Raw genomic sequence first — 12,268 nt, 5'->3', positions numbered from 1 at the left:
TTTCACAATTTTGTCTGCAATATTTATCAGAAACTAGTTATTTTATCATGATTATGTAAAGTTTTTGAAAATGTTTTTGAATTTTATTCATTTTATGTTTATATATTAAGAATTTTAAACCATAGAAAGAAAAAAAAAATTACTGCACAGATCCTAATTCTGATTTTTTGGGAAGTGATTAAAAATATTTTTTGAGTGCTTAAAAAGTATTTAAAAGGTGCTTATTTTTTGTTGAAAAAGCTAGCTACGCACCCTGTTAAATTTTCTTATATCCCAATTATAAGTTATCTCGCTTTATGCATTTTTTAATGAGATGAAGAGCGTAAAATTGAGGCATTGCAGGGTTGCCACAGGTGACTAAAATGCAATTATTTGCAACTATTTTTGGCATGATGCGACTATGGCAACTTTTTTTGCCTGAAAAGGCAACCCTTTTCAGGAAAAGGAGACTATTGGGAGACTTTTCTGTACTCCTAGCGATTTTTTTTTAAAGAAAAAGCTGCATAAATTGGGTGGAAAATCTGCACCCCACAAGATAGTTTCTGAACACACTGAACTTTTTTTTTCTTAAAAAATTAAGTTTTTGGAAAATTTTGAATTGCAAATTTGAGTCTTCACTTTTTAATTTGATCAATCTGCAGATTCCATTGTTAGTCTTTTTCATTTATCGACCACCTTTTTAATGATTATTGCTGCGAAATTCTGCATGATTTGAAAAAAAAACATTTAATATGATATTACTATGCATAAATTTCGAATTTGATTAATCACTTTTCATATATATATATACATACATGAATGAACATTAACGTTTATATAAAAATTATCATAAAATTGTCACCAACTTGACTGAATGGTTCATGGTATATGACAATTAAGTCATTAACAAAATTTTAGTCAAATTTTTGTTCTTATTTTGGCAACTATTTTCTTAGTTTTTGGCTACTATTTTCATGCTTTAGGCTACTAAAAGCAACTATTTTGTTCATTTTTTTCCGTGGCAATCCTGCATTTGTATTTGACAATTATCGGAATTTTTACGTAACTAAGTCTTTCTTTTATTTTACAGCTATATCACCTGTAAAAGCTAAGCCAACACATTCCGAAGACAGCTCAGCAATGAAATTAGAAGTGCACATTGTCGAAAATCCCATCAGCAAAATGGACGTACAGTGCTGAGTGTTGTAGCATTTAAATCTATTTACAAGAACATTTATTATATTGAGCATTTATAATTTAAACGAAACTATTGCATTGCTCTTGTTTTATTAAATCAGATTAATACATATTTATATATATACGTATGTACAGTATACTCTCAATATCTTAAAGTTGTAGAAACGATACGAAAATTTCGAGATAACAAGTTCAGAACTAAATATGTTCTAAAACATGGTGCGTAGCATTTTTAAAAAGTGCTTCAAGATGTTTATGTTCCATTTTTGTTATTTAAAAGCCCTTAAAGGTGCTTTTTTTATTGAGTGTTTTTAAAAAGTGTTTAATTTTCCATTTCCGAAAATGAGATTTTTTTCTTTATCATTTCGGTTTTCGGCACGTATTATGCAAAAGCGTGCTTTTTACATTGTTCTATTCAACGTTTTTGGAATTCATTCGAAAACGATGTCTTTTGGCATACTGTCGATCTGTAGCGTATGAAAGCGCCAATCATTTTACATGTTTGATTAAAAACTTACGGGTCCGCATGTGCATATATTGAACTGGGTTCGGTGAGATTCTTGTATTCTCATGTGCAACTCTGCTACATTTGCGCAGATATTCTCTATTTCAGGCTTCATTTTCCACACTCTGAAATGTAACCGAAAACTCTCTCTATCTTTTTATGGTGGCTAATGTAATCAAGAAAAAGAGTTCTTAGTCAGAAACTAGTTATTTTATCATGTAAAGTCTGAAAATTATTTTGCATTTTGTTAATGTATATAGTGCTTAATATTTTTTGAGTACTTAAAAAGAACTTAAAATATGCTTATTTTTTGTTGAAAGATTTGGCTACACACTCTGTAAAAAGTAGAAAGAAATATTCTAAAATATGACTCTTAAAACATAAGAAGTCATAAAACATAAGAATAACTTGTAATAAATATGCATATAATGATAGCTGATTATAAGTCTAAATACAACAACGATAATTTTAATTTTTAATAGTAAGACAAAAATAATTATGCATTAAATAGAAAAGAATTAGAGCACAATAAACTTATATTGTGGTATTTCCACAAAAGTTCTTTTTCTATTTTGAAAAAAATTTGGACAAAATAAGGTATTGTGAAAAAACTCTTTGACATAGGCATTTAAATTTATATTAGGTGGATATGTAATTCCTAGGAGTAAAATATTTTTTCGACGTAACAAGGTTTTCGAGATATCAAAGTTTGAGATATTGAGAGTTTACTGTGTATATATATGCATGTTGGTTTTTTGCTTTTTGAAATTATGTTTTTATATATTTTGTTTAATGCCTTATTGATAAAGAAAATGAAAATTTCTGTGCAATTTAAATGTTTTTATTTAAATACTTAAAGGTGAAGGTATATTACGTTTGTAAAATATCTCAGTTGTAACTAAGTTGTTTTTAGACAATTTATTCAGGAAACCTTGACTGGACCAATTAAATTTTTTTTTTTTTTTATTGAAAATAGATTCTGTTTTTCCTTCTTCCAGTGAGAAACACAGATCATAAGTTATTGTTTGTCTGTAACAGAATTTTTTTTCATAATTTACAGATATTTTTCAATCTTTGAAAGTAACTCATTTTTGTAAACAAATATTAACAATAACTCCAGTCTTTTATTTCAGTACTACGTCCCTTATCCGGATATCTGTTTGCTGGAAGTTTTTTTTTTTTTTTTTTTTTTTTTTTTTTTTTTTTTTTTTTTTTTTTTTTTTTTTACACTTTTTAATAAATAAAACTCTTTTTCCTTTTAAAAATATTATTATTATTATTTTTTAAATTTGTGACTTGTTTATAAGAATTCCTTGCTTTTCAGCTGATTTACGCTTCTTTATGATTTTTACCAGACTTAAGATTTTTGTTCGATTTTAATCAGATTTCCGACTCAATGTTTAAAAAAAATTGGATATTGTGTAAGCTAAATTCAACATTTCAGTAGAACGCGAAGAAAAATCGCCTAATTTTTTTTCTCGTGTCGAAGCATTAAAGGATATTTTTGAAAATGTTTTGTATTTGAGATGAAAAAAGCAGACTATAGCATGTCATTAAGTGATTCTTCAATAGTGCATTTCGTAATCCGTGGATTGTAATATAATATTAAAAATGAAATCTAAATTTTAAAAACTATGTGGAAATCCTAAACTGTTAAAAATGCTTTCATTGATGATGCTTTCAATCACATAATAAAAGCATGCATAACTGCCAACTCTTCTGGATTTTGCCAGTTTCTACTGGTCTACTGGTTTAGTTAAAAATTCTCCTAAATTTTGTACATTTTAGAAAATTCCCAAAAATTGAGTAAAATTTCTAAAAGAAATCTGTATTGAAATATAATTTTTGTACCGATTATTGCTTGCTTTCTAGAATATTTAAATAAGTATTACTAATACCTAATGAAGAGAACCTTATTTATAAAAATTGGTTTGAAATTTTTTCTTTCTTCTACAATGTTCAGTTTATTTTTATTCAGAACTCACTTTTTAAATGAATTAAAAAAAAATCTTTTAACTATCTTTGATGAATTAAATGCCTATTAATATTCGAAATTGTGAGTAAATATAATAAATAACATTTGAAGTATGTTTAAAGTCATTCATAACTGGAAAATATTGCAGTTCTTCTATTTTGATGACTTTAAAAATCCCTAAAATTCTCTATGTGTAAAATATTTAGTACATTATGCAATAATTATCATGAAAATTATCTTATTTCGTAAAATCTACTGGATTTTTTCCTATCCATGTTGGCAGCTATGCACCAGTATAGAGTGTTAAAAAAAAAAGTAATTCTACTAGTGCTCGATTCAAATTTCCCCATGTATGATAAAGTAGCATGACACAGCTATGAAAAATGGGAACAATAACTGAGAAAAAAGGAATCAGAAATCCATGTGGGGTTGCGAGTGAATCGTCAATAATTTAGTGTGAAATGTGCAATTTAAAGTTTGACGAATGAAAAAATATCTTATTTAAACATTGAGATTTTAAAAATCAAGTGAAAATCCATTTTAATAACTACCGAAAAAAGGTCGGCAAAACCGCGTAAATTCACTGTGGATTTGTCTCTTACCAACTCGATTGAGAAAGGATCACTAACTAAAATACGCGATTAGGAATTTGACGTTTGTCTTAATGGCATATTAAAATATTGAGATTTTGAAAACCAAACCTGTAACAAAAGTTGCGAAAATAGTGCAACTACACAAACCACGTGAATTTATTCGTTGTTGATTGAAATTGACGTTAATTATTGTTTATTTGTTATTTTTTTATTGAAGAAGGATATACTGATTTTTTGTTACCTTAAAGACCTATTTTCCGGAAAAATCTATTTTTTGGACTTGCCCCGGCGATTCCGGATGGGGGACTTCCGACTGTATCTAAATTTTAAATATGCTTTGTTAGAATTTTTTTCCAAAAAGCATTTTATTAAGAATCTCAATCTTTTTGGTGCTTTCTCATTTTTATTTTATTTCTTCTGTTTTGTTTTATATTAGATTTATTATAGCAGCTATATCACAAAGCTGATACCTATTCTTAAAAATATAAGTCACTCATAATTGAAGCTTAGGATTATGCTATAGCGATACTAGATAATATTGTCTCTTTATTTCAGGCTACTAGCCCAAACACTACATTCAAAGTATATGTCATGTTTTTAAAAAAATTTTTCTTTACTCTTTAAATACTTATTTTATGAAAAATAAACACTTGTGTTGCTTAAAGTTATGAAGAATCTTTTGTTACTTTTCCATTGTAGTTTTTGTATCACATTCTATTTTCATTCTAATTATTATTTTCTTTAAATTTGTAATAATTGTAGGGATTATTGTAAAATAGATGTTGGCAACAATATGATAGGCCATACTTATAAGTAAAAAACTTTTGTTTCTAAGTTGCAAAAAATTTATGCTTTATGTATTTTTTTTCTAACTAATGAATGGTATTGAACATAAATATATGCATAGAAAATAGACTTAAAAGAAACTTTAAATATTCATATGCGTGTACTCTCTTAGACAAAAGAAACACTGAAAAAACTGAGATAACGAGTTTTCGATTACAGCATCAAGCATAACATTTTTGTAACTGTTCCAATGATTTTCACTAAATATACATTTCATTTGTGTCTATAAACTTTCAGAAAAGTGCATTTAAAAATATATTTTCCGGGAATTGATAGGTTACTTTAAAAAATAATAAATAAAAAAATAAACTTTTTTTCTAATTTTAAAATTTTTATTGCTCTTATTAATTCTAATAATTGTTCTTAATAATAATAATCAACCATGTTGAAAAAGTAAAATGTATTTGGGTAACGAAAAATTTCTGCAACAATGCATAAAATTTATTACATAATCTGAAAAACTTCTGCTCTATTTTTAAAAAAAAAATAAAATTTTTGTTTTTATGACATGTCACAATTTTATATGTTCTAAATAGACTTAATTAATTAATAGACTTAATTAATTAAATGTTTTAATTAATTAATGTTTTTTTGTAATACGTTGAAAAGCATGAGGTGCTATTTTAAAATATGGGACATTTAAATATATTGCAGAATTGTTTTTAAAGAATAACATTTCATACAATTAAATGTTACACTATGGCTGCCATCATTTCAAAATAAAAAATGTCTGTTTTGTAGCAAAAAATAAGCAGACTTATTCCCCCTTAAACAAAATTAGGTAATTTTTTAAAAATTTTAATATTAAATAGCCTATAAACTGTTTTTATGTTTAATTACCTTATTTATTTTAATATTCTATATGTATGATAAAATACTTTTGTTGAAATAAAAATTTATCTAAGAAGCATATGTTTAGATTTTTTCTTATCGTATCTAAATGTAAAGCTGAGTCTACATCGTCTCTCAAAAGTGTATTGCCACAGTATAATGATTTTGTAATAAAAGTATTTGATATCTGATTTATTTTATTTTATAACCGTCGTTGAACAGCCGACCCAATTTTCCGGTTTATGACTACTAATGTTCAACTCCCTAACCTTGTAATTTTAAGCTCAATCCAGAAGACAGAGCAGCTCCTGGATCTTATATTGGGGGGAAATTTGCCTTCGTGGAGGTTTTTGTTGAAGGAATTAACACGCATTTGCGTTACTTAAAGAGGAAAACCTTTCATGGTTAGCCTGACAGCAAGGGGACTCTAGCTTATGATAAGTCTACTTCTGAGGATATTTTATTTCAGCAACTGTGGTCGGCTCAAGGCGGAATTCGTATTGACGAGCCAAAGATGAAATTCGAACACTCTATCATATATGAGCCATCACGGCTCGATATATTGTGATTTTATTTTATAACCGTCGTCAAAGAGCCGACCCAATTTTCGGGTTTATGACTACTAGTGTTCAACTCTGTAATTTTGAACACAATCCAGAAGGCAAGGGGAGTCCAGGATCAAGAGCCTTTGTGGAAGACTTAGGACTAACTTGCATTTGCTTTACATTGAGAGGAAAACCTCCCTTAGTTAGCCTGATGGCGAAGGGACTCTAACCCATCTACCATTGAGCATATATTACGTCAGCACTATAGTCTGTGTGAGCCATCGCTGGGATATAAATTGACCCCCTATTTTTCGTTGTGAGAAAACGAATTTCTGGTGTGCTGGTTGTATAAGCTGGCAAAACCAAATGTAAAAATCTCTGAAATTTAAAAGCATAAATAAAAATATTAAGTCTATTTTTCCAAGTTAAAAATATTTCACATTATTCTCTCTAGATATGATGCCTTAAAAAAAAGATGATGGTCTAGAATCGGGAAATTTGTAACTTTATTTTAAAAGTGTATATTTTTTGAAAAATATTGTCTTTTTCTTATTCTTAATTTTTTTCGTCCTGTAAAGACACGGTTTCCAGTAGAACACCAAAGTCAAGCATCCTTGGCTGCGTTCAGTAAGTTGGTGGGTGACTACTTAGATTAGCCTGCGCGGGGTCGACGACGTTAAACTGTTCTACCGTAAAGTGCTCAACTTCACTCGCAGGTGGTCGGGATGCCAAAGTAGGGGAGACTTCCCCTCTGTAGTGGACCAAAATTGTGATGGCGTGTTTTCAGATCATCCTCGGGTGTGTTTCCCAGACCGACGCCCATAGCAGACTGTGCAGCTAGTTCGATGTAAATAAAGTACCTACCTACCTTTTTTTTTTCCTAATGTAAAATATTTATTTAGAAAAATTACATGTAAAGAAAATATAATGCGAGAAAATGTGTTCTCAGCAGATCACCGAAGTCAAGCATCACTGGCTGCGATCAGTAAGCGAATAGGTGACCACTTGGATCAGCCTGCGTAGGGACCGGGGGTGTGCGGTATGGGTCCTCGTTAAACTGTTCTACCGTAAAGTGCTCGACTTCGCGTGCAGGTCGTCGAACTATCGAAGCGGGGGTGCCATCCCCTCCGCAGAGGATCAAAATTGTGATGGCATGCCTGCGGATCATCCTCAAGGATGTTTCCCAGACCGTCGCCAATAGCCCATTGTGCAGCTCTAGTGCGACGTAAATGAACAACAACAACAGCGAGAAAATGTAAAATTAACTGCATTTAACAAATTTAACCTATTTTTTGAAGGAGTTAGATTGACGCAGAGTTATCCATATTTATCTTGTTTGTAATTACTTCGATATTTTACGATCATTAATGTCTGACTCCCGGGATAGCCTGGTTGGCAAGGCAGTGCACTCACGAACGTGAGTTCGAATCCAGCCGGATGAAGACTTCCCATGTGGTAAATGGTGACTGGTGCACGCTAAATCTATTGGGTCACAAAGTGCTCCTTATCCCCATAATAAATTACAAATGTGAGGGTACTGAAATGGAGATGGATCGTTCTCTGGTTCAGGTCAAAATTACTATCTGTGGATGTATGAATGGGTCCACCCAATAAACGGGTGTTTCAGAAGTCAAATTCTTGGACATAGATGGCGCCATTGGAAATCACGAACAATAGCAACCCTTTGCCTTCGGCAACAACAACGAATATCCCACTGTATAACTCGTGTTTAATGTCAAACCACCTGATTTTCGTAAAATTTTGGGAGTTTGATACCAGAATGTGTGCTTCATGGGAGCAGTATTGGTCCATGCCAAAGCAGAAATATTTGTAAAAAGAATCGTCGATCTTTTCTATAAGATTGTTCAAAATTTCGATGTAGTATAACTACTTAAGTGAAGAGAGAATTATGCTCTGCGTAAGAATCGTTGGGAATTTTCTATTATATACCGCACATAATATGCACACCACCCTTTTCTTGGATTTTATCATATTTTGATTGTTTCAAAGGGGGTTATTTATTCAATACGTTCGTTAAAAAATAGATGTTGAGTGAAAAAGTCTACGTTTTTTTAGAGCAATAAAGTCAAGCATCACTGACTGAGGTCAGTAAGCGGGTAGATGACTACTTTGATCAGCCTGAGTAGGGACTGAGTGTGTGCGGCATCGGTCCACGTTAAACTGTTCGACCGTAAAGTGCCTAACTTCACTCGCAGGCGTAAGACTGCCACAGTAGAGGTGACTTCCCCTCCTCAAAGGATCAAAATTTCGATGGCATGTCTTCGGATAATCCTCGGACATGTTTCCCAAACCGTCGCCAATAGCCCATATTGCAGCTCCAGTCTGACGTAAATAAAGTATCTACCTTTATACCATGATACATACTGATGCATGAAGTAATCATTCGAAGAATAAATATGGGCATGAAGATCTGATTCTTTGTAATCAATCAGTAATTATAATTTTATTTAAATCATCTATTACTTTGGATGAAGCACAGTGTATATTAGACAATTGACTTGGTGTCCCATCAATCATTCCAGTACATTAAGTATGATTTGGAATGATCACATAATTATTTACGTTGCTTTAATTTTTTCAAGTATTTTTTACATTTTTAAGTCTTAATTTCCTATATTTATTATTAAGTCTTTCATTCATAAACTTAAATATTAATGACCTGATTTGTCTAATAGAAAATGGTCTTCCAAAATTTGATTATTTTTTTTTTATATCCGTCGTTGTACAGCCAACCGAAATTTTCAGTTTACGACTACCAATGTTCAACTCCATATTCTTGTAATTTTGAACCCAGTCCAGAAGACAAGTGAACTTCTGGATCAAATATTGGGAGAAATTCGACTTCGTGGAGGACTTTTTGATGGAACTAACCCGCATTTGCGTGAGAAAGGAAAACCATGAAAACCTCTCACGGTTAGCCGGATGGCAAGGAGACTCTAACCCAGTGTTTCCCAACGTGGGGCCCACGCCCCACCGGGGGGCAATTCAAAAATGGACTCGACATGAGTTTAAACCTTTTGCTCTGGGCCATTTAAATGCAATGCGAGATTTCGGTGACAAAATCGAAAGAAAAAAGCAAAATCTTAAATAATTGCGATCAATAAATATTATGTGACTGAGAGATTTTTTAAGTGACAAACCTGGAATGAAGTATCTGTTTACAGTCGATGGTAAAGCATTTGTGAGTTATTTAGTCAATATCTTTGGAAAACTGAATATATTAANTCTTAAATAATTGCGATCAATAAGTATTATGTGACTGAGGGATTTTTTAAGTGACAAACCTGGAATGAAGTATCTGTTTACAGTCGATGGTAAAGCATTTGTGAGTTATTTAGTCAATATCTTTGGAAAACTGAATGTATTAAATAAGAAATAACTCAAGGAACAAATAAAACCTTGTTGATGCAAAAGCGAAGATATATGGCTTTATTACCTTTATTGAGTTATGTCAGAAATATATTAACAATAAAAACTTTGAACAGTTTCATTGGCTCTAAAAATGTGAAGTAAATGATACCCCTTTACTTGATATTGTCTATCATCTGAAAATTCTATCGGCTGATTTAAAAGAAAGATATTCTGATTTAAAACAAATTTATTTTCCAACATGTATGTTGCAGTCCATGTTAGTGGATTTGTCTGATAAATCAAATATATCAAGAAGAAGTTTCAGAAATGCAAAATGATGAGCCAGTTAAAACCTTATTTAATATGAAAGGAGTGATGGTATGGATCCGTGAGGAAACAGAAAACAAATACCCAAATTCAATCAAATGTGCAAGAAAACTATTGTTACCGATTCCATCTTCATATTTAGCTGAATGTGGATTTAGTGCTGTAAATGATTTTATTGGTAAAAAAAAAAAATCGTCTGGATATAACACAACGGGGAGACTTGAGACTGAAGCTAACCAAATTGGAACCTAAGATAAAATCTACGTGCAGCAAGCATCAAGGGCAAGAATCTCACTAAATTAAAATATTAAATTATTATAGAAAAATCTTTATTAAAATTATTTCGAATTTGAATTTTAGTTTTTCATTATATGTTCTGAAAATTTACTTACTTTGTTTCGCTAACAATTTCCTAAGTTTCTTAAGTGAACAATTCGATTTTTTAATATTAAAAATTATGTATATGTTACATAGGGGGGCATAAGAATTTTAGAAAGGCTTAGGTGGGGCATGGTACAAAAAAGGTTGGGAAACACTGCTCTAACCCATGTTCTGCCTATCACTGAGGATATTTTTTCATCAGCGCTGTGGTCTGTGCAAGACGGGTGTGGAATTCGAACCTGATTCACCTCATTGGGAGTCGAGCACTTTATCCCCTGATTCACCATAGCTCGCCAAAATATGTCCAGGTTACCAGGGCCGGGCCGTACCGATTTTTAAGTGTAAGCAAAAATATTTTTAACTCCTCCGTATATTAATAATAATAATAAATATGTACAAGGTGAAATTAATTTTATTCATAATTTGAAAAATAAGTCAAAGCCTGCGAATTTTATTTATATTTTTTTTATATAAAAATTGTTACTCAAAATAAACTATGTCTTCTTTTTGTCGCATAAAAAATGTAAAATTGCGTATTATGACAATTCTATTGCGAAATGTCTTTACTGCATTTAGTTTTTAGAGTAGTAAGGAATTTTATTATGAGCCATATTATTGAAAAGAGAGGAGAATATTGTAAGAATTAATTATACATTTGAAGAAAAATAACTTTTCTGAAAAAGCATCTTTTGTAAATGGGTCACCTAACTTGCATGACAAATAGTAGTAATTTACTTATTGTGAGTGACGGTTTGATATCACCCATTATATTGAACAACTTGGGTGGTAGACTGTTATTTACTTCCATAAGATTAGAGAGAGCTGTTTTAGAAGTCAAAGTCGTATGTCCAACATCAAGAAGCGCGAAAGGGGAACGCCGTTTTATAGTAATTTTCTTGTAATGTTATGTTTAAATATTTTTGGGATTTTATTTCATAATTTATAAACGTTATTGAACTGGAGACCCAATTTAGGGTTTACGGCTACTAATGTTATTAAGGTGATCCTTTTTTTCTTTCTAGCTTACTGTATACCTTCACTATTTACACTATTATAAGTAAAATATCAAAAAATGTTCATAATTGTTCATTTACTACCATTTTTTTAAGTCTCGCAGTGGACTGGTTTTATAAATTTATTTTATAACCGTCGTTGAACCAATTTCGGATTTACGACTACGTACAAATGTTCAACTCCGTAGCCTTGTCATTTTGAACCCAATCCAGAAGACAAGGGAACGCCTGGATCAAGTATTGGGAGAAATTTTGACTTCATGGAGGACTTATTGATGACACTAACCAGCTTTTACTTTACATGGAGAGGAAAACCACGAAAACCTTCCAAGGTTAGCCTGACGGCAAGGAGATTTAAACCATGATCCGTCTACAATTGAGAATAATTTACGCTAGTAATGTGGTCGGTGCAAGCCGGATGAGGAATTCATATCGACCAGCCGTCGCTGGGATTCGAATCCGGTTCACCTTATTGGAAGGCGAACGCTCGATAGCCTGAGCCATCACGACTATGCAGTGGACTGATTGTAAAGACACGATTTCCTGTAGAATACTGAAGTAAAGCATCACTGGCTGCAAGCTTTGATCAGCCTGCCTAGGGACCGAGAGTGCACGGTATCGGTCCTCGTTCAACTATTCTATGGTATAAAGTGTCCGACTTCGCACGCAAGTCAACGGGCTACCAAAGCAGGGGAGCCACACCC

At 31.7% G+C, this 12,268-nt stretch overlaps 1 protein-coding gene across 4 annotated transcripts in view; it reads left to right on the top strand.

The window, feature by feature from the left end:
• The window catches only part of LOC107452355 (misexpression suppressor of KSR 2), a 42,382-nt gene extending 38,342 nt beyond the window's left edge, over window positions 1–4,040 (top strand). For 2 of the 4 annotated variants that reach the window (XM_043049411.2, XM_043049415.2), the window contains exon 13: window positions 1,070–4,040. In XM_043049411.2, the coding sequence (XP_042905345.1) occupies window positions 1,070–1,179 (110 nt within the window). In that variant the 3' untranslated portion in view covers window positions 1,180–4,040. The remainder of the gene's footprint in view (window positions 1–1,069) is intronic. The other 2 variants (XM_043049414.2, XM_043049413.2) reach the window with 1 other exon arrangement.
• Window positions 4,041–12,268: the final 8,228 nt, after the last annotated feature.

The sequence above is a fragment of the Parasteatoda tepidariorum genome, chromosome 7 (genome assembly GCF_043381705.1).
Source record: "Parasteatoda tepidariorum isolate YZ-2023 chromosome 7, CAS_Ptep_4.0, whole genome shotgun sequence".
Lineage (NCBI taxonomy): Eukaryota > Metazoa > Arthropoda > Arachnida > Araneae > Theridiidae > Parasteatoda > Parasteatoda tepidariorum.
This window is presented reverse-complemented; position numbering and strand designations above follow the sequence as displayed.